The 23,688-nt window shown below is 41.7% G+C and overlaps 1 protein-coding gene across 1 annotated transcript in view; it reads left to right on the forward strand.

Moving 5' to 3' along the window:
- The first annotated feature begins 1,018 nt into the window (after positions 1–1,018).
- Positions 1,019–23,688, forward strand: part of PDE1C (phosphodiesterase 1C) — a 225,034-nt gene continuing 202,364 nt past the window's right edge. The window contains exons 1-2 of the mRNA XM_056485529.1: positions 1,019–1,205; positions 19,498–19,548. Coding sequence (XP_056341504.1) covers positions 1,121–1,205; positions 19,498–19,548 — 136 coding nt within the window. The 5' untranslated portion in view covers positions 1,019–1,120. The remainder of the gene's footprint in view (positions 1,206–19,497; positions 19,549–23,688) is intronic.

Here is a 23,688-nt window from a genome sequence, read left to right on the forward strand (position 1 = left end):
TGACAGTCTTCTTGAAACCTAGTGTTTCCAAGTGGTTTTGATCCAGACCAATGCAAAACTTGATGCATTTATGTGGAATTTACGTTTTTTCTCAGGAACATAAAAATTGGAACATTTCAATAGCACATCTATAATTTTAACATATATTACAAGAAAAAGAATTGCACAGACTTATGTGTACTTAATGAAATCGTTAAGTGTTTTTTTAGATGCCTACTCAAAACTTGAAGCTGATGTTCTTGTGAAAACTTTGCTAGCCTTTACTCTAAATTTTGTCTGTTCTTAGGATTTGCCTGCCTTTTTCAGTGGATTGCTTGCACATGCTCTGAGTCAATATTTCTAAACATTATTAGGAAAAAAACCTACAGACAAGAGTTTACAAACCATGATAAATGACAAGGAGAAGGAAGAGTTTAGAAGGCTGTTTTGTGTGTATGCATGCATGAACATTTTGCTCAGTTTATCAATATTACAGCTAAATTACATAGTTTCCCTGTGTTCTTCTTCACTGATAATCTCTAGTTCTGTGCTCTCAGTTAGGTTTCTAGAGACTTGCTGTTCACGTAAGTAGCAGGTGATTGATGGTGTACTGTATTTGGGTTGATTCTTTATATCTTGAATTATTAAAACATACTGCTTCTGTTTTAAGTGCTGAAATCTGAGCACAGTTTGCTGCAAGTCAGAAATCCCTATAAGTAAGAGGAGCCACAGAAACTGGTTGCAGCATAGCAGGGAATACAGGGAGGGTCAGTGGGTAGATAACAGCAAAATCTAAGCCTTTATGTTTTTCTGTGTGCTGCCTCCTACACAGAGATTTGACAGCTACGGCTGGCTTATTGACTTGGTAGTCTAGCACTAATTGACTGCCAGCTTTGATAGGGGAGCCTCTAACCAGCTGAACTCTGAGCTGGCATGTAGGTAACTTGCCAATGAGAGTGTTTGGGGGAGGAGAAAATTCTTGGGTGCACGCCTCTCAGATCTGGCTCCCTGCAAGAAGATGTGAGGCTTGGTGTGTGAGCTGTCACAGGCAGATACTCAAGGGCAGCTAAGAGGGAGCTTGAGTGCTCTGCTTCCATCAGGGAGAGAAAGGCAGCTGCTGGAAGTACAAGCTGGCAGGATCATGACAGACCCAAGTAGCAGAAAGGAAGCATTTAAAAAATGCCGGAGTGCTACATTCAGTATTGATGGCTATAACTTTACAATTGGTGAGCCTGTTTTAATTTGTCTTCTTTCATCTATTTTCTTTCTTTTCTTTCTTTCCTGTCTTTCATAGTAGTTCCAGTAAGTACAGGTAAAAGACAGCTGTTGTCAACTGCCATTTGTCAATATATGCCTCTAAAATGTACAAATGCCCTGCAAGTTTTGCCTGTATTGGTTTTGCATTCTGTCTTATTTTCTTTCCCCAAGAAACTTGCCTTTGATATGCAGCCACTCTACATCCTTTTGCTGAGTTTTGGCACAGGTTCACCAAGATGTTTGCAGTACTTTTGTTTTGGAGCCTTACCTCAGGAAAGCCCAGGCTCCAGGGCTGCAGCTTTCCAGCTTGCTAACTGCATTTCCTTCCTATGAGCCCAGAATGTCATTCTTGGGAGCCTTGGCTTTTATTGTTTACTTAGCCAGTGTTTTCAAATTCTGCAATCTTTTGTCATTTCTCACTTTGCACAAAGATACATATGTAACAGTTTGCAAACACAAAAGTGAAATTGCTGAGGCTATGAGAAATATTGAGGAAAGATTAGGAATTTTAGGATGGATTGCTGAAGTTGTTTGGAGAGTGCTGTTTCATGTTTATGTTTGCTGTCTTAGGGAAAAGTGAGGCTTCTCAAAGTGAAAGGGCTTTTTCCAATAGATTTGGTACACAAAATTTGAGGATTCTCTGAGCAGAATCTCTGCTTTGCTTCAAATGCTAATCCTACTAGGGTATGTGTATATATATGTACCCCTATACATATCTAGATACCTATAGCCTATACCCCATATAAATATCAGAAGTAAAGCAAGCTTACGTCCCATTTGAATTTTTATATTAAATCCAAGTTAAAGCATATGGATAACTTACTTGTAATAATCAATAGAAATTCCTGTTGAATACCTCTAAAAAGACAGAGGTTCCACTTCCTTGCTATTGTGAAATCAGAAAAGTTTTTCCTGGGTGATACTAACATAATTGGGCCATAATTTATTCTTATAATGATGGATACAAGCTTTTATTGGTGTGGAAGGAGATATCCATTTAGTCCTTTGTTTAATGGAGAATTTGTTTTGCAGTCATTAACATCATTAACATTAAGCTTGTTTTAAAAAGCTGAATATATATGTTTAATTAAACTATCTTTACATAGTTAAAATATCTTAACTATCTGTTAATGTTCATATAGCACGTTAAAAGTGAAACTGCCAGGCCAATGCTGCTTTTGAAATTTCTTTCTCTAATGGGAAGGCCCTCCACAGGTTGTTGCAGTAGGCTCACTTTTGCACCCCCTATCTTAATCTCTTCCACTCTCAGCATCATTATTAGTAGTGGGATTTTATCAGTTTGTGTCAGTCTGGTGGATGAAAATTTTCTTTTTCTTTGGATGTGGGGTTGTGGGCATTCTTTTTGCTGTTTTTTTTTTTTTTTTTTTGTTTGTTTGTTTGGTTTGGTTTGTTTTTTTTGTTTTTTGTTTTGTTTTGTTTTGTTTTGTTTTTTTAAATTCAGAAACAAACCAGCAGGATTGCTGGGTTTGTTGCTCTGCTATCTTTATTGCTGCTCATACTCACAATATGACTGGATCAATTTTAGGATCAAATGACTCAGGGTTTAGAACTGAAGGTGTCTTGGGTAATACAAAAATGTTACTGTATTTCATATCTAGTTTTGAAAGTTACTATCTCTAAGGTTTGCAAGTCTGGAGCCGGATCATGGGGCAGGCAGGTGTGGTACATCTGAAAGGTTGGAGCACACATGGCAGGGACCCTTTTTTCACCTTTTGACTTGCTTGCCACACTTCTGGGCTTTCACCTTAAAGCTGAGATAGTGTGGGCAGAGGCTTCCCTTTTGTGTTCTCTTTTGTGTGGTGGCATTTTGCTTAAGGCAGAGGTTGTTTCAGGGTGAAGGTGTGGCATTTTGGCTATAAAAGCGGTGGAAAGAATAGTGCAACATAGTTCTTTGTGTAATGGAGAAGCAAGAGAGCTTTATTTAAAGAAACATTACAGTTATATAGGGTAGTTTGTGCAAAACAGAAAAGGCTCATTGGTCCAAGAAGGCAACACCTCTTTGAAAACATGCTTTCTGCCAAACATCATGTTTCCAGCAGGTGTTTATGTAACTGTTATAATTTCTTGTCCTTGAGCAGCCTGAGAAACCCAAGGCTCCAAGGTGCTTTTTCCCTGGCTCCCAGCAGTATCCAACGACATGAGGAGGCAGGAGTTCTGGGCTAGCCACCCGGAAAAACAGCATTTCTGCAATCAAAAACTGTGACAGAGTGAAATTTGCAAACCTTTGCTGGCAGTGCAAAGCTTGAGCTGCTCCCTCACCAGGCCACGCTGTATCGATTCCAGATGTTTCTCTCTGCCCACAGCACACCAGTGGCTCAGGGGACAGCAGCACCAACATGGTGGAGCACAGTGGGAGGCAGAAGGAAGAGAAGGAGGTGGCAGGCAGTGGAGCTGACCCCGCACGTGCCGGCAATTCCCATGTGCCAACAGAACTGCTTTGCAAGCTCCTGCTTTCCCAGGAGGGTTTGCTGCCATGCTTTCCCCTCTCTCTCCCGAACCGCGTGGCTGCTGCCAAACGCTGCCATCTTGGCCAGACGCCATTTTGGCTTTGTCTCCCTACATGTGGTGGGCGCCATCTTGAAAGGGCTACTTCGCCATTTTGGGCTTCTTTTTGTTCTCAGGGAGTTCCTGAGATTGACCAATTTTGTACCTAGTGATTGTTTACTGCTGTTTTTTGCCTGTTGTAGTTTTGCTTGCTAGTAAACTGATATTTTTTTCACTTATATCTACTTGGATTTAATTTCTCCTTATTGGTGGAAAGGGATTGATTAAAACAATGGAGGCGAACTCATGTTAAGAGTGATCCCCTTTAAATTGTCTTAAAGCAAGGCTCAGGTTTTTGCTGCTTCTTAGCACAGTTGTTGCATTGGTGCTTCTGTGCTACTTTCTTTGGTGTGCATCTCTATTTGATGCACATAGTGTATTGATTCTATGGTCTGTGTATTATATAACATTTATTTTTGTATCTGGGCAAGTGTGCATTGTATTGAGCGACATAACTATAAAAACTTTGTAAACATGCTATGTAGTATTACCAGCACTGTGTGGTAGACAAACCTAAATAATTAATGTATTTATTAATCCTCTATCCAAGAAACCCCACAGCAATATTAGTGCGTCAGGGATGGGTTTGAATGTCTTTTTTTTCCATCAGATGAGAATTCTGTTTTTTGCGTCCTGATGTTTTTTTAAGAAGTTCTTGGGAAACGTTGAGCTGCTGCACCTGTAGTATTAGAGAGAAGGCTGATACCCTTGAGGAACAGGGAAATATTAGTTTGAGAGAAAGTAACATTCCTTTGGGTGCAAAACGAATCACAGTAGTTCTCATGCAACACTTGCAAATTATTGTCCAACTCTGTTCCAGACAGAGTGGGAACGAGACACAGGGAGTTTGGGTAGGTCCATGATCTGTACTATTATAAGTAAAACATGGTAAAATTGTAACTTCTGTCTTCACTATCATCATCTCCAGCTGCATGGTTGAGAGCACTGGAGAAGGATGTTTGGTCATTCCATTGTTTTTTTGGTGTACTTGGCAGTGTACAGTTTGCAATTGGTCTCAATTTTTCTCCACTAAAACATAACAGAGAGGAAGTTAAGGCCTTTTTTCCCCCTGTGGATTGTCTTATCACTGTGTGCAAATGAGAGACTATTAACTCAGAATGCCAGTTAAGTGTTGTACAACTTGCTGTTGTAATTGACTTTCTAGAGGTTGGTCCACTGTTTTTAAACCTGGGAAAATGATAAACACAAAGATTAACAAGAAGATGTTTTCCTTCTAGGACGGATTGCTTAATTTCAGCAAAACTCCAATTTTCTGCTATTTATATCCAGAACCATCTGGCAACACTATTTGTCCTATCCAATGTATAAAATAAACTTTTAAAAATAGATTTATAGAATAAGTGAAGTGGTGAGGAGTTCTGCTGTAACTTAAGTGTTTTGGAGAGGAAGGATGTGGTGCTGAAACACTCAGTCTAACTCATAGCAGTTATTTATAAATCTTGTAGGTAACTCTCTGTATGAAAACACTTTTTTATACTTTTTACATGCAAAAGCTGTCCCTACAGTTACTATGGAAGCCCTGAGTTTTGTTTGTGGTGATTTTTTATTCAAACACAAGGTGCAAATAGGGCAGAAGGTGGAGACACCTGGCTGGAGATGAGGACACCTATGCTCTTTGTGCTGGATCCTAGACCAAGAATTTGTCCCCCCATCCAGAAATGCAGTCAGGCCTCTTTTACAGACAGTGAGTGATGGTTACTCCCTACAGGCAGGAGTCCAATCCTACCGTGATGAGAAATAAAGTTGCCTCTGCTTTTGTTCCTCTCTGATCTTTGGTCAACTATTCCTGTTCACAGTGCCATCTGAATTGATATAAAGGTATTAATTTAAAAATTCATATTTTCTAGAATCCCTAAATTTCAAAATAAATAAAGAGGCATAAACTCTTCTGTGCCTTTTGAGCTCAGTTTTAGGCAGGCCAGCAGCCAAGCCTGTCCCTGACAGGCAGAATTTAATAGGGAGAACCTTCTCTCAAGACAGTTCCTTCTCCCCTGCTGAAAGCCAGAGGTCTGCCTCCTCCTCCTCCTCCTTCTCCTCCTTCTCTTCCTGCTGAGGATCAAAGTCTAGGAGCTTTCAGACTAACTGTCTTTGGGGATTTTTAGATTTTGCTGCAAATTTTCTGTTTTAAACCCTTGTGCTCCACTAATTGGTCTATTGTTTTGATGTCATGTAAACACAAGCTCATTTTTTCTAATTCTGTAGCTTTGCATGACTAAGAAAGCAAAAGGCTCCTGGACATATAATTCACTTATTTGTGTACTAGTACAAATCAAATCAAGGGGCAGAATCCTGACCAGCAGTAAATATTCATCACTCCACTGCAGTCAGGAGAACTGCAATGATTTAAATGAGCAAAGGATCTGTTCTGTTCTTTTCCAGTTAAGTAAAAGTTGCTATATGTTAGAGAAGGAATTGCCCTACCTACAAGGTAGGCAAATAATGCAGCTTTTCCATGGCTTGCTTGCAAGAACTTTGTCAAGGTTGTGCTGATATGATTTTGCTTGCCAGGTGACAGAGCTTGTATCTAACCAACCTGCTCCAAATTTCTAATAGCTACAGGCTTTTTACAGCTTTTTTTCTAATAGCTACAGGAAATTTTTAGGACTGAGAAATGAACCTTCATGATTGTATTCAACAGCTTGGCTGTAACTGCATGGAAAGTTAGAATTGTGGTGCAGGGAAGGATGCAGTAATTACTGAATAGATGCACTTAATGAATTCTCTACTGGTTTCCTAGCTGGTGAGTGAGTGGTTCACTGGAACAACATGAAACAGTCACTTGGGTCATTATGTCACATCCTCCCTCTTGTTGTCATAGCAGCTGCAATCAGTCCCCTGAAAATTTTTCTTAGGTGCAAACATCATCTCTCCATTAAATGGCAGTGCATGGTTTGTCTCTTGCTGCTACTGCTGCATGATGATACATTTAATGTCTGTTGATTTAGCACCCTTTCCAATCACCTCAGTCCTGCTTCTCACTGTTGTGCAGAGTGATGAAACCTGCCAAGTGTATTGGGAAAGGGGAGAGAGCAGACAACTAGCTCAGTCAGTACCACTTAATTCAGTTTCAACTCCAAGGACTTAAAGTAGATTTCCCAAGTAGATTCAAAGCCACTGGAGATGAGGATAAGGATTCTGGATTAATGTTGCATGTCTTTTCTCTTTTAGTATTGATAGTCAATCATTATTAGGAGTCAAAGTGTTCAAAAATCAAATTTTACTTGTTTCTTCCCCACATACATGGGTAGATGAGATCCTTGCAGTTCTCCTATATGGCATGCTGATTGCTTTTTATGGACTAAATTTTTCACATTCTTTCTTTGCTTTTGTTTTTGGGTACTGCATTCTTGAACTGTGGTAATGGATGTGGTCTCCAAATTGTGTGCTAGTGTTTTCCTCTTTATATTTTATAATTTCTTCTCTTTTATTTTGTACTTTGTGAGTGCCAGTGTGATTTAGTTTGAATGGAGTCCACTGAAAGCTAATCTTTCTTGCTCTGGTACTCACACACAGCTAATCACATATAGAGAATTTCCAGGAAATTTTTTTATTGCTCAGGTTGAGCAAGTAATTTAAAATCTTTGGAAACAGACTTGAAGTACAGATTATAAATATGTTAACTTTCTCTGAAACTACTTACAATAATTTTTGGTCTGTTTAGAATACTGAGTTTCAATTTTGTTCTTTTTAAAAAATGGATCTTTAGATGAAGACAAACAATTGGCACATATGAGGCAGACAGCCTTAAGAAAACCTGAAATGAGATTTTTATTCAAACCATGGTTCTGTTGTTGGACTTGCACAAGAAACCTTACTGAAATAACAGGAAGTAACATCTGCACCAGCAGCTTATGGAGTGGTGTAGTGTTACTGTATGGTATGGCTGACTTGCTGTATTGAATATTAATGAGAGGTTTATTTACCAGGATTATCTTTTGTAGTTTTTTGCACATGTTGTTCATTGTGAGAAACCCTTCCTATTTGTTCCACCTGGCAGGTGAGCCAAAGCAGCATTAGGTTTGTTAGATCAGATTTGATTTCATGAGCTGAAGGTGGAAAATCCTGCCCTGTTCTTGGCCTGCTCTCTGAAGCACAGGCAAAATGTACAGAGTCTGTTCAAATCCTGGTTTTAAGGTTATGCAGTACTCCACGGCAGGATTTATTACTCAAATATTTGGACTCCTGAATGGAATCCTAAAAATCTCTTAAAGTCTGTTGTATCTGATCCCGTGATGCTTAAAAGGTATATGAAGGGTGCATGCACTGGTGCCAAAGTGTTTATGTGGAAATCCCCAGCAACACCTGTGGAGTGACAGTGATTGAAGACAGCTGGAAACTCAGTACACTTCCATTAACTGAACCACTTTTGCAATATTTCGAGAGCCACTGAGCTGTTCTCATTCAACCTTGTTATTTCTCAAGAGTTAATTCTCAAGAGTTCATCTCTTGAGAAAGAAAACTCAGAAATTCATGAACATTCAACTGTGCATGAAGAGTGAGAGGGGAGAATTCTCTGATGATTAAAACTGAGTTGCTGAAGAGTTCAGGAGAGGAATTATGATGAAGCCTCTTCAAAAAAGAGGTTGTAGTGCTCCTTTTCTACTGCCCAAGCAAACCTGCTGGTGTTGGTAGATGAAAAAGCAGTAAACTTCAGAGCATTTTCAGTCAGAGCTGATGTACTTGAGCTGTGAATCCACACTGCTCTGTGGCATGTGCAATAATCACCCATACAGGATTCCTGTGACTAAAGGAGCTAGCAGGTCTTCTCCCAGTCTCTCTGTCAGCATGCAGGTGAAGTGTTGATGTTATTGGCAAAGAAAGATGTTTCTTAGGCCTCATTTTAAATATGCATGTGTGGGTTTTCTTGACTTTATGGAAACAGAAAGGTAAAACAACTATGCAGCAATTGTACAACAATTTAGGAGAATTACAAATGACCAAGGGTAAAAGTCAGAGAAGACCTGGGATTTAAAGAATATCCAAACAGCGGAGTTGTAAAGGTGTCATTCACACTTAATTGCCTTCCTTGTTTAACTCTTTTGTACCGTTGGCTTTTTGAATTTCATGGGGAAACATTAGAAGTGATATGTAGGAAAAGAAGAATGAGAAAAATTACATGTTCAGAAATAGATATAGGTGTCCTCCAAGGGAAACACAGAACAAGGTGTGGACTTCCTGGCACATGCTTCCTCAAGTACTATCTAGGTGTTCTCTGGGTGCCCTCTGGGCTTGGATGATGCCTGAGGCTCCTTCCTGTACAGGAAGGGAGGGAGAACAGGCATCAGAGGAACTTCCTGAGAAGTCCCATTCACAGTCATAGGGCTAAATCTGGATCCCCTGGGTCTGCAGAATGAAATACAAGGGCTAAGGAAATGGTATATAATTAGTCCATATTGAAAACAATGGGATTATTGCCTTGTAAACACAAGTATTTTGTAAATAAAACTTCCAGAGACTGCATGTTTTGAAATTCCTTTAAAGTGAACTCTCCTAGGAGCTGAGATACAGAGCCCACAGCATGCTACTGTTCTGCAGAGTAGGACCTGTTCATATGTAGGAAGATACCTGATGAAAACCTGATTGGGCAGAGTGATGATCCCAGGGGTGCATACAGATTAAAAATTAAAATAGGAAAAAAATGATGCAAATAATTTCCAAATTATGCAAATATGAAAATAGTGAGTTCATCTCTTGAGAAAGAAAACTCAGCCTCTCCCAGTTGTCTCTTTGTCTGGCAAAATAGCAATAGTTAACAGGAATAGCAGTTCATCATTTATACAATATGTTAGTTGTAGGACAGAAATTTATCCAACTAAAGAAAAAAGTAATTCAGTCAGGTTAGCCATGTTTCTTTTTTAGTAAATCAGCTAGCCTGAAATGCTTGTCTTTATGAACTGCCACAGAAATCAGTCCAGGCTCTTGAGTATTGCAGTCTTTGTGTAGGGGGAGATGAAAGATGATGTATGTCCAAAAAGTATGTCCTATTCACCTAATGTATATAGAAGAGGCAATGTGGAGGAAGATTACAAGAGCTGACAGGTTTTTTAAGCCTTGAACTCTCAAGGAGTCTGTCTGCTCAGTGCATCTTGTAGCTTTGGCAAAAGGTGAAAGTGTACAGAATCACAGAGCAGTTAAGGGTGGAAAAGACTTCTGGATCCTGTTTGAAGCCCCTTCTCAAGCATAGCCACCTATACCAGAATTGCTTATGACCATGTCCAGATGGCTTTTTAATATCTTCAATTTTGGAGGCTCCAAAAGCTTCTGAGCAACTTGTGCCAGTACTTGGACAAACTTGCAGTAAGAAAAAAGAGGTGTTTCTTTATGTTCAGAGGGAACCTCCTGTTCTTCAGTGTGTGCACATTGCCTTTGGTCCTGTCACTGGGCACCACTGTAAAGAGCCTGTCTGTCCTTTCTGCATCCCAGTCCTACAGATTTATCTACACACATATGAGATCTCCCTAAAAAAAAAAAAAAAAAAAAGCCGTTCTCTTCTCCAGGTTGAAGAGTTTCAGCTCTTTAACTTTGCTTATTCATGAGATGCTTTCATTAGCTTTGTTCACTTTTGGACTCTCTCCAGTGTCTCCATCTCTCTCTTGCTCAGGGAAGTGCAGACTTAGACCCAGCACTCCAAGTGTGTCTTGATCAGTGCTGCACGGTAGGGAAGTATCACCTCCATTGACTTGCTGGCAATGTTCAATGAAGCCCAGGACACCGTTAACTGCCTTTGCTGCTAAGACAAGTTGCTGGCTCGTTTTCAAGCCCTGTTCACTGTCTTACCCCTTTCCAAAGCGAGGCTTTGCACTTTGGTGTATGTGTGTGACAGACATACTGTGACATCTCTCCTTTATGAACCTCTGGGCCAGATAAGAGAGAAACTGTGGCATTGCACAGTGTACTAGCTCCCTTCAGGTGTCCAGCTGGAAAATGTATTTTCAGGCTGCACTCCTGTAGCTCGTCTCCAGCCTTGAAATGCCTCCTCCCATGGCACTGGGTTATGCAGTGGAAACAGGGCTGCAGGACAGGTGTGCACGTCTGTGCTATAATTGCTGTTGAGGGAATCAATCTAATACTGTGTGACCTCTTGTGTTCTGTTTTGTGGCACATATTTGGCAGAATCAGGGCAGTTGAAAACAATCCAGGGCAATCAGGAGTAAAAGGCAAATGCAAAGTACTGTGGTTAGAGTTCTTATCCTTTGAATGTTCCTGTCACTGCAAATGTAACCTAAGACACATTTGCTATGTATACAAAGGATCTAGCTCTCTTAATTCTTCAGGAACAACTTGTTTACACCTGGCTGCACTAAGATCATAAAGAGGCATGCTTGTTTTGATAGTTATCAGAACCTTTCTGTCATCAGTGGATGAGCTTTACAAAAGCTCCAAATGAAGTAGCAGCTGAGGCTCTGCTGTCAGGTGTGAATACAAGCACTTAACTTATGTTTCTGTCATCCTTAAAAGTAGGACTCGCCCTTCCAAAGCATCACTTACTTCTGTATCTTAGTATCTTGGTACTGACATAGAGTGATGCATCTCTCAGTCCTGTATTTCCAGGTAACAGAAGTGCTTGTTTGGCTGAGTGAGGATGCAGTTGTGTCACTGTCAATTTAAGCATCTATTAATAAAGTGCTCTGGAGTTACTGCATTTTTCCCCATGCTAGGAATAATTTGATTTGATGTTGTATTGGAGCTGGCAGGTACTTGAGGTTAAGAACGTTTGTTGCTCTGTGGTGGTTACAGGATCCTTTAATTTGCAAGCCAGTTCCTTTGATGAACAGGAAACCCCAAACCTCACACATATCAGAGGCTGAACTTCTGGTCTGCTTTTTTTTGTTTTTGGCTTTTTTTAAGGATCATTTTATTTTATCCCTGCAGCACACATAATTTCCTTTTTTGTGTATGTACAGCAAGGGGATAAATGTGCCTGTGAGAAATTAGGTGCTATTACAAAATTCAGATCCTAAGGGTCATAGCCACAAGAGCTTATTGTCCAACTGTGCTCTACCAATGGAAAAAAATTTTCATGGTAACTTTGTAGTGAATCTGCTTAAGAACCTTTCCAAGAAGAACTTTTCCCCATAAGATTAGACATTTATGAGGTTGAGCTCCTCTGCTGTAGCTACAACTGCACATGGTATTACTGGTTGTTTTACACAGCCCAACTATTTTCAAGGGGAGAATCTCAAGCATGATCTATACAAGCTGCATAGCCAGGTCAAGGCAGGATTTCACTTAATTTAAGGCATCATCACCTGAGGTAATCATGTTGGATTTCTTTATATGAAGAGAAATAAATTCTTTAAAGGTGTTGTTCATCTGACTTATATTGAACATCAATCTTAGGCTGAGCTGAATCATGCCCTGGAAGTGACATCTTCTTTCTGTTTTCTATGAAGGGAGCTGGACAACTGTATCACACTTGTCAATATCTGTGTCTGTAGAAATATCTGTATCTATATCTGCCCCTCTCACTCTCCATATACCTTTTAAATCTAGAGGTCTAGAAAATATGCTTTTAGAAAAAAAAGGGTAGGGTGAGTAATAAATAGTCGGTCAAAGATAAAATGAGGGACACTCATGCAACAGTTTTCAAAGACATAACTCTTCTGAGAAGAAGGGAAAGTGATCAAACTGGACAAAAGGAGTGGGTTGAACACTTCTAGTAAGGATAGTGAGACACTGATGTTTCACTGAGAATTACTGAGTAGCTACTTTTTTATTTTGAAACATTACACAGTTTATTTCATTTTCCAGAACTCTGCGAGTTCTAGTCTTCTGCTTGAACAGAAAGTTCCTTATTGATATTCTTTTTTCCTGTTGTCATGACCACACATGCTTTTACACCCTCACTTTGTTTCTCAACAATGTAAAAACCCCAATCAAACAGGTTTTTCTTTTTCTTTTATCTTCATTTAAATTTTTTTTCTCCTTCATTGTAAAGGGATTTTATAAGCAAAGGCTTTTATGTTAGGATTTTCTGAGGGAGTGGTTGCCAAAGATTTTTGTCTGCCTGGAAAACAAGAAGTGTGATACAGCATTTGAATAGAAATAAATCTGAAGAAGATGGTTAAAATATCAAAAAAGAACTAAAAAAAAAAAGTGTATTTAGTATTTATAAACTAAAGTCCCTCATTGGACATAAGTGGGGATGTCACATGAATAGGGGATATTTCCTTGACCGTTAATGGGGAGATGTACTTGATCCTTGTTTTGATTTAATTTGGCCGTCAGTGCCCCAGGAAATTTGAGAACCTTGTGCCCAAGCAGTCTGTCAGCATCCTGTTAGGGGGACCCTTCAGAGAGCAGTTCTGCTGGATTTAACTGGCTTAGAGAAATACACTAAAACAGTATGTGGGACACTCCTCAGTGGGTTTTCCTCTTTATCTGAGTATGTTATTCACTGCTGGTGAATGCTAGTGCCCATGAAGGACTCACACTAACAGTTGGGGAATAGCACTCCTTCTTGTTACAGGTCAGTGATAGCATCTGACTGCAAAAACATATTCAAAGTAATACACAGACAAGCTCTAATCCCAAGCAAAAGTATTCAGTGTGCATAGAGTATGATTTTCTTACCCTATAGGGGAGAAGACAGGTTCAGCCCATCAACTGATCTGAGTAGTTATGGTGGAGTCTTCCTTAACTTTGCCCCCATTCTCGACCTCATTTTATACTGTTTTTTGTATTTTTCCCTCATTCTTCACTTACTTTTATAGTATTTCTTTGTGTTTTGGTGCTTGAGTGATTCTAGTCATGCATACCTTTGTTACAGATTGGTGTAAAATTATCTAGCTTTGCTTTTAAAGATACAGCCAGAAAGAATATAGAGGACATGCCCAGAGAGGTGTAGTTGTACCTTGGAGGTGGGTAACTTTGGGATTGTTAACATTACAATTAGACTTTAATGAACCATGTTAATCTGAGGAGAGTGCTATGGGTAACCAAGGGTTGAAGAGGTGAGGAAAATTTGTCTGACAGTGTGAGTGGGATGTGTGTGGGGAGTCGAGTCAGTTCACTGGAGCCATCTGCTGCAAAGAGGCCTCAGTCCCAGTAGTGATGGTCTGGGATGGTGGGAGTGTGGCTGGGTGGTCAGACAGGAAAGTTTTCTTAACATCTCAGCTATGCAGGAATGTACCTGTGTCTTTGTACAGGGGAAGTATAACTAAAAAAGGGCAAGGGGTGCAATGTGAGAGAGATATAAACACACTTGATGCTGTACTTCAACTCAAATGCTACATGTTGAGGGGAACATGATGAGAAATGGAGGGGTGGGTGAAGAAGGTCATAAAGGTGGTTTTCAAGGGTATGCCAGTCAGAAGGTATGCAGGCTACCACAGTCTAATAAAACTTTCATGTATCTAATCACAATACTAATGTTTATAAGATGTGTTTTCTAATAGAAGTGAGCTGGAAGTCATGGTAGTGAGTTGACTGCTGGCCAAACATCAGTACACTCTTGAAAATTGTGTACTCATCTTCCTCTGCTATAATTGGAGCAGAGGAGGGAAAAAAAAAGTTAAACTAAAGCTCATGGGATTGAGATAAGGATTAGGAGAAAATGCTTTACAGGCAAAACAGGCTCAAAACTTTAAAGAGTGTAAAGAAAACTTAATTAACAGAAATAAGAGAGGAATGATAAGAACTAAATAAACCTTTGGAACACTTTTTCCCCCAGCTCCTCTTTCCTTCCCACTGACAACATAAAGAGACAAAACCTGTGATTATCAGTCAGTTTACCACTTCCAAAAAGAATCTTTCTTCAGTTCATTTATGCACAGGAGTCTCTTTTGCCATGCCACAGAAACAGTTTTCTCATGGTTTTAAGTTCCCAGCTAACAGTCAGCTGGAAAAAACCTGTTTGCACGTGAAAGTCCCTCCCATTGACTTACAGATTTTCCCCACAACTGCTCTTGAAGGCCATTTGGGCTAATGGGGTATAATTTAAGGATGAGCTGTTCTGGTATAGAAACAAAAGTTCTGTTCTTCGATCTCTGAAACCAAAGGTTCTCTTTTATCTCTAAAAGTAAGTGTTCCTTTCTTCTATTTCTGTCCAAGTCAGATCGCAGCTTCTTTCAACACTTATATTCTCCAGTTCTCTTCTGAGCTGCAGATGAATGCTGCATCCCCCCGTGTGCTTTATGAATTACAGGGACATAGATTGGTATATTGTATTCTCACCTCGACCTGCAAAAGCTTTTCAGCTCCGAAACTGGAGTGATGCTTTAAGTTCTGAGTTTTCTGTTGTGCTTGGTTGTGCTTTTCCATTGTGCATAGGGTGATGAAGACAAAATAGTCTGATTTCATCTATGGACTCAAGGGCAGTTTCTTCAAACTTCAGGCCCTAAGCATAAACAACATGAAAAGAGGAGGGCGGGCCAGCAAGCAAGCAAGGAGAATGAAATTTCACAGTTTGAGACTATTAATTGGATGGTCGACTCCTGTATGCAAATGGACTAAAGTCTATAAAGATGTGAGATCATGTGACCAAGCCCTGTTTGCTTCCATCTTGGAGCCATCCAGGCAGGGGCCACACTGTGGCACTGGTAATGCCAGGGTGTGGCCTTTGAAGACCTCTCAATAAATACCCATTTTATTCCCCATAACTCTGTGTAGCCTCTGTTTCAGCTCCTCTAGGCGTCAGGAGCATCTCCTCTCCTTTTCTCCTTTCCGCCCTGTTGTTTTCTTCACCTTTCCTTTTCTCCAGCTTGGGAGAAGATTGGTGTTCACAGATTTATTTGTTCTCAGATGGAATTCTGCAGTGATAAAAAAGGTTGATCCTGCCTGGGCCCCACCTCAGGGAATGGTGTGCTCAGCCTCTTGCTTCCTCTCCCCCTGCCCTGGGCAGGCCTGGCCTTACTGGGAAGGGGAGTAGGGGTGAGAAGGCCTCCATTCTTTTGCAGAAATCAGGGAGCAAGAGAGAACTTTTCTCCATTTGGGGAGTAAGAGAGAACTTTTCGCAGTTTCTCCTTTAAATTTAGTATTTATAGAGGTGGTTCTAGCTTCTCTAATTCTCAAATTATCAGTTCTCAGAGCCAGCCACCGATTGGTTTTGCCAGGCATAGAGGAAGCTGTAATGGTCTTTACAGAGGGAATTACTTCCATGCCTGGTGTTTCTTTTCCTTAACTAAAAACCAAGCTATTTCAACCCACCACAGTAGCCTACATGGGAAGATTCCTGTTCTAAAGATCCCATTGTTTATAATTTCCATCAGTGGGGCTTAGATTCACTTCACAGAAATATAACCTAGATATATTTTTCCAGATGTATATTTATCTTTATGAGAAATGTGTGAGTGGGTTTGCTTTTGTCATTGTTAAGGAATGATAGGCCCCAATTTAGTGCCCGGGCTGAGATTCTCCAAACCTCACTTGCTCCCTCCCTCCCTCTCTCTTCCTTTCTGTGGTGACTGGAGATGGGAATTGAAGGCCCAAAAGGCCAAGTTAATGGGCTGAGATAAGAAAAATTTACTGTAAACAGCAATGACGTAAGAAAATGAGCGGTAACAGCAACAATAATAAAAGGGTACAAAAGAGAGAGTGATTCACATGCAGAAATGCTCACCATGGAGCTCGTGACCTGACCACAGCCACACCATGTCACCCTTCCCTTTGCTCAGGACTGGCACCATCCAAATCAGTCCCTCCAGCTAAGAACCAGCATTACCACACTGCTGCAGCTGCTACATTTGCTTCCTCAGGAGAAAGTCACTTTCCCCCACCCCAGCAATGATGTGAGGTGGTATAGAATAACCTTCATGTCCTAGCCATGCCTCCTCCCACTGACTGCAAAACATTTACTCTGTCCTGGCTGCAAGCAGGACAGCTGTAAGTGTAGAAAATTGGGCAGGATTTCCACAGTAAAAACTGCATCAAGTAGAATCTTCTAAGATTTTCACAGTGAGCAAATGCAGAAATGCTCTTTGCTTCTGAATCCTTTCCCTTGATTAAACAGCATTGTGTCTGCACAATTCCCAGGCAGAGGTTATCTCAATTGTACCAGGAATATTCCTAGTAATGAAGGCTTAGCATCCCCTGTGTTTCTGTCCTGATCTTGCTCTGCTGTTCTCATTGCACCTTTGTTCTGCACGGCTGTCACCATCTAATGTCATTGGAAAGCACTGCCAACTGAAAACAAACATATGCATCCTAGAACTGGAAAATATTAATATTTTAGGGGTTAATGAGACCTGTTGAGCTGGGTGCTGTAAATCTGGGAGCTGAGCTGCCAAACACAGATCCTAGGTGAAGCACTCTTGTTGTAACAACCTGGGTTTGGCACAAAGTTAAGATCTGTGCACCTGGAGGCCCTGGTGACCAGGGAGTGCCATCTGCCACCAGAGTGGAGGAACTACTCTAAAGCAAATAGTAACACACTTAAAAGACCCTTAGCAGGCACATCTAATTGTTCACTTGATGCTACAATTAAGATATCAGTGCATCATATGAATGTCTCTGCTGTGATAGAGACACCTAGGACCCCAGAAGAGACTGGCTGGTGATCTCTCAGCCTACCCCCTGCAAAGTGTCATCTCTGAGTTAAAGACAGACCAGCCTTGAGCTTTACATATTTGCTATGGCAATATTTTTTGGCATGGTTCTTGATAACATGGATCCAACTGTTTTGATACCAGCTCCATGGAGGATGCTGCTGCCTTTCCTTCATGCCATCACCTGAAGCAGAGCTGGTTTTGACTCTGGGCCAGCATAACTCTGTACAATCACTCTGACGTCTGCATATAATGTCCCAGGAGAGCTTATTTAGTCTGGGTTTGTGCTTCAGGTCACAGTGATGGACTTAATCCAAAGAAGGGTGTCTTATTCTTTTTGAGATACTTCAGGGCCCTTGCTCTGGCCAGCCTGGTGAGTTTCTTAGGCTGATACAGGCATGCAGTGTCTTAAGGCTACCATCTGCTGGCTAATGGGAGCAAAATGAGCCAGTGATTTGTTAAGTCCCTCTGTTCACTAAAGTGAGTGCTAGAGTGACCTTAATCAGCAGATGGAGATTTAAGAGCAAGTAAGAAAGCTGCAGTGACATTGGATATGGGTCTTAAATAATTACAAATTTAAACTGACTACTATAAGGCTTGACAGAAGAATTAAATTTTATCAAAGCCTTTTCTGACTTCAAAAGATCCATTACAGTTTACTTGACATTATCTTGCTAGGAACCTGTGAGTCTCAGTTCTGATCTTTTGCATCCTTTTATGGATTTTATTTGCTTGGTTGGTCTAGAAAGCAGCATTTTCAAAGAAAGCAAAGAATTTGCAAAGTTTCTATGTGCCCTTACACTCTCTTCCTATGTGCCTATCAGTGTTGTTCCTCATGATTATTTTAGCTACAGAAAAAAAGTCATGGATAGTAACTACTCTCCTTGAAAAATCCTCTCATTTTCAGCTGTAGTTTAATGTTGGGAGAATTCTGCAGAGTTGATTATGTTCTTGTCTAACTCTGTACCAAGTAGAGTTCCAGCAACATTGAGCTATGTCAATATGAATCTGGGGCAGAAAAAACCCCAGGATTTGTATGGAATTGTTTTTATCCTAGGTGATATCCATATGCAGTTCCAAAGGCTGGAGGATTCTTTTGCACAGGAATTTAATATAATTTGCTATTAAATCAACCTCTGGGCTTCCAAAATTGTTGGAACATTTAATTTATATAGGTGCAATAATCTTACTTTTTTATTACCATACTCATTATTGCAACTGGCATTACAGTCTGCAAACAGTCTTTTCCCCTATTCTTGTGGGTAGCCCAAAATGTTACAGTATTCTATATCTATCTGCGCCCAAAAATTTTTACTGTCTCTTTGGGAGAAAATGGAACCAGGATGGCCGTGGGGGTGTTGCTGTGGTCCCTTTCCCAGTCTGAGGCGGGGGAGCAGGGAGCCATCTCTCTCTCCTGGCAGTGTTTGCTGAAGGCTCTGCTTTGGAATGGGTTGCTTTGGGCTGGCGACAGTAACCACCCCAAAAAAATTGCATTTCACAATCAAAAACTGTTTCAGTGTGAACTTTGCAAAATCTGTGAGCAGCACAAAGCTTGAGCTGGTCGCTGGGGCTGGGCACATCACTGCCTGTAGGCTGGTTCTTCCCCCTGACTTTCCCCAGCAAGGAGGAGCAGCCCCAATCCCGGTGGAGTGCAGTGGGTGGAAGCAGGAGGCGATGGGCAGCAGAGCTGACTCCATACACGCTGGAAATTCCCATCTCCCTCTAGAGCTGCTTTGTAAACTCTGCCTTCATGGGAGGGTTCTTTTCGTCCACCATTTCCCCCCCTTTGTTTCCCAGACTGCACAACCAATTCGGGTGCCATTTCCCCTTTGTCTTTCAAGCCATGCAGGAGTCTGTGGGGGCACCATCTTGGAAGGAAGGGTTACTCCACCATTCATTTCCCTGAGTTGGTGAAATCTAATGATTTTGTATCTAGTGATTAGTTACTGTTATTTTTTGCCTGTTGCTGTTTTTCTTGCCATTAAACTTATTTTTTCACTTACATCTACTCATATTAATTTCTTAATGATGGAAATGAATTGATTGAAACTAAAGGGAGTAATTTTAGAGTGTTTATTTCTTTAAATTTTCTTAAACCAAGACATCTATATATGCATAAAAATTCATATTATCATTAATCTTACTGTAATAATAAATTTTAATGCATTTTTTCTCTGTTTTCTTCTTTCAGTTGCAAATGAGACAAGTGACAAACATCCACGACCGCTTTTACAATTTGCCCGTAAGTAGCCATTTTCCTTTTAACTGATTGATTTCTATACCGACTATGAAAATAAAAAAATTAATAATTCTTTTAATCTCATATTGTGTCTGTCCTGTATTATGTGTCATTTACAGTAGCAAACTGACAAACCATAATATTTGATTGGAAAAGTCACCTAAAGAAATTCAGTCTTACTGAACAGAGTTGAGGCAAATTAAAATGAATGGAGGGCATTTTGGCCTTACTATTATTTCAAGCATAAAAAGTTATAAATATCTCAGAGGCACTGAAGTTCACTACAGTGCTTACAAAGAGCTTTGTGTCAAATCTGAGAAATAATATATGAAAAATATTATTAAACCTTACTGGTACCTCCTTTATCACTTTGCTTCACGCAAAAAGATGAAAAACTAAAACTATGGCTTGGGATTTGGAATAACTGACCCAAATTTGAATAAAAAGGATGAGATGGCTGTGACCATATGAATTACTTGAAAGATAGGATAGAATATGTAGAAATGAGGATAAAGATAGGGCATCCCAACCATAATATATGGAGTTTCATGGTGATTTGTGATTGCTTAGCAGGGAAAAACTCTCTTCATTATTAAAAGGAGGCGAGCATTTGTCATCATCATGGCCAGAGCAGCTCAAAACATTAAAATAATTTACATCTACGGTGCAGTATTTTGATCAGTCACAGGATGGCATTCTGAGCCTCCAGCTCAGCTGTAAGGTAATATACCCATCTTCCACAGGGTACAATAAAATGGGGGGGGAAACATTTCTGCAAATGTTTAAACTTATTCACAAGGATTTGAAATTAACGTTGTTGAGGACTACACCTAGTGCAGGTAGCCTGGTGGGCAGCTGTAGTGCAAGCTGCAGGTTGTGCTTGGAGGGCAGGAGACAGCAGGAGCCCCAGCAATAAACCATGACCTGGCACAGACCACTTGCACAACAAAGAGCATGGGGACTTGGCATTAGCCAGGTGACTGGCCACAAAGAGACATGTGGGAGCCTGTGGCTCAGCAGAAAGATCTCAGATCATTGAGCACATGGACTGTAAAGGTATAAAAGCCCAGAGATTACTGGGTTCAGGATCTCTTCTCCTCAGCATCCAGCTCAAGCTGGCTTTTTCTGTCTGTACCAGACAGAAAGGATCCAGATGTCTGACACTGCTATGGGAAACCTGTGTCCAAGCAGGTAAGGAGGTCTTGTCTGACTGTGTGAGAGTGTTGGGTGTAGGGAGTCAAGCAGGGCAGCTGTCAGCTAATCGGAGCTGGCTGCTGTGAAGGGCCTTTGGTCCCAGCAGTGAAAATCTCAGGTGGTGGGAGTGTGACTGCTGGAGTGAATCTGGAATGCTCAGACAGGAAAGTTTCCTTGCAAACACTGTGGGTGTTTTGTGGGTCTGGCTGAACTTGGTTCAGAAAGAAAAGGCTGAGTTGTTTATATTTAAGAAAAACTGGCAAAACCAAACACCATGAACAAAACAACGCAACTACTTTTAGAAATTATTTGTGCCAGTAAAAACTCATAAGCCTTTTACAAGATTATGTGCAAAACTTTTCAAAATAGTGAGCTGTAAACAGTCTTTTAATGTACAATGATTCCTTCAAGAGTTTAGCCTAAGAGTCTATTTAACTTTTTAATGGGCTTTTTAAAGGATTTTCTTCATTCAAAACTAACAAATAAGCAATCAGTATGTAGATGAAACATTTCTGGTGAGCCCAAATAACCCTAACTGAAGTGATTGCTCACTTTGATCTGTTGCTACTTTGTGCACATGGAGCCTCTTCCAAAAGAAGGATTTGGGGAGACCTGCTTGTAGAGGCACACTCATCTTTAAATATCTGGTATTTTTGTCTTAAATTTTTTATGTGAATTCAGATTTAGATGTAATTATCTGTGTATTTATTGTTGGGGTGTAAACTTAAAACACTATGCCAAGACCGAATTTTCCAGAAGGTGGAGATCAGCTGAAGAAATATATTTTTTTGTATGAGATTTTCTGTGAACTAGTACTGGTTTATAATAATATCTTATGTAAAGTTTTTGAAAATATTTTCAAAAGCACATTTTTCTCCATGTACATTTTTATTAGGTAAGAGAATAATAATACTTCCTTGAATACTTCCTCCAGAAAAAGGAGAATAATTGCAGTTGCTCTCAAGGAGATTTGATTAGTTCTATTCCTAAATGGAGGGCATCACCTGTGACCCAGTTTAGTAGCATGTTCACAGCAGCAGGAAGCATTTTCACTTTTCAAAATGGTGTTATTTATACTAACTTAGGAAAAACGGTTTTGTTTTCTTCTAGGGGAGGGGGCTGATATGGAAAGGGTACTGCCAGGAAACTGTGGTTCTATTGCCTAGTGCTCCTTCAGGATAAAGGAAAGGAAAATACTCTTGCTACTGCAAGAATTTTAAAAAATTAAATAAGAAAATGCTTTAAATTTCTGTTGTGGTTTTCAAGAGGTAAAGCCAGTGAATCTGCAGAGAATTTTGGCATTTACTGTGCTGCAGTTAAGGTATAACATTATTGGTTGTTGCTCAATGTGAGGATGACTTCTTATTAGAAAATAGGGGTGAGAATGTTTGTACACTAGATGCTATACATTTAGATACTGCCCTAGCAAAGAAGGGACAGCCTGCCCCTCAAACCTTCTAAACTTCAGCTCTTTCAAAATAAAGCTACAATATTTCATCTTTATTTTGTAAAGGGACTGTGAATGACAGACTGTCGCGGTCCACTGTGGGGAGCTGTGAGGAGTTCTTTTAAAAATATGTGGTCAGGGACGAAATTAATTCAAACCAGACAAACATTGCATCTGTAACTAAAAACAAAAAGAAAAAGGACTTGCCCAAACAAAAGAGGCTGGAAAAGATATGAAAGAAGGAAGGAAAATGGAAAAGGAGTGGGGGAGAGAGAGAAAAGGAGAGGAGACAGAGAGGAACAGAGGAGAGCGTTGCCCCCTGTGAGCCTGGAAGTGCAGTCAGTGTCCCGGCTCCGGACGGTGCTCGCTGCCTGCCCTGCCCTGCCCTGCCCTGCCCTGTCCTACCCTGCCCTGCCCCGCCCTGCCCTGCCCTGCCCTGCCCTGCCCTGCCCTGCCTTGCCCTGCCCTGGCTCCGGGAGGTGCTCGCTGCCTGCCCTGCCCTGCCCTGCCCGCCCTGCCCTGCCCTGCCCTGCCCTGTCCCGCCCCGCCCTGTCCCGGCTCCGGGCGGAGCTCGCTGCCTGCCCTGCCCTGCCCTGCCCTGCCCTGCCCTGCCCTGTCCCGGCTCCGGGCGGTGCTCGCTGCCTGCCCTGCCCTGCCCTGTCCCGCCCTGTCCCGGCTCCGGGCGGAGCTCGCTGCCTGCCCTGCCCTGCCCTGCCCTGCCCTGCCCTGCCCTGCCCTGCCCTGTCCCGGCTCCGGGCGGTGCTCGCTGCCTGCCCTGCCCTGCCCTGTCCCGCCCTGTCCCGGCTCCGGGCGGTGCTCGCTGCCTGCCCTTCCCTTTCCTATCCTGCCCTGCCCTGTCCCGGCTCCGGGCGGTGCTCGCTGCCCGCCCTGCCCGCGCTGCTCCGAACGAGCCCGCGGGGATCTCGGAGAGAGCCGGGGCAGCTGCCGGAGGGCTCGGAGCGGAGCTCCAGGACCCTGGACAGGGGCACGGCGAGGATCCAGGGCCGGGCTGAGCGCAGGAGCTCGGCAGGGACGTGGGGCAAAGGGCAGGGCGGCGGTCAGGGACACGGGGAGGCAGGAGAGCCGGGAGGGAGAGCCAGAGCCAGCGAGGGCAGGAGAGCCAAAAGCAGCCTGGGGCCAGGGCAAAGGAGGGAGGGAGCAAACCAATAAACAGCAGCGAACCCCATCACTTGCAGTGAGCCCCTAGCCCCTCTCAAAGTCTGCCCGTGGACAGGAGACCACAGGCCCAGTCCAACCTTTCTTTGCCTTCCAGTGGTGGAGAACTTTAGTGACCTGATTGGAGAAGCCCCTCGACTGTATCTCCTACTGACTGCCTGAAGTGAGGTGTTGCCAGACGAAGTCCCCTCAGAGATGAGGCATCCCCCACTCCTGGTTGCCTCCTGCAAGCTGTATGTGTACACCCTCTCCCCCCACATACCTCTGACAACCACAACAACCAGGGTTGAGACAAACTAAATTGGCTAAATCGAAGCTAAATTGTC

This window comes from Oenanthe melanoleuca, chromosome 2 (assembly GCF_029582105.1).
Source record: "Oenanthe melanoleuca isolate GR-GAL-2019-014 chromosome 2, OMel1.0, whole genome shotgun sequence".
NCBI classification, from domain to species: Eukaryota; Metazoa; Chordata; class Aves; order Passeriformes; family Muscicapidae; genus Oenanthe; species Oenanthe melanoleuca.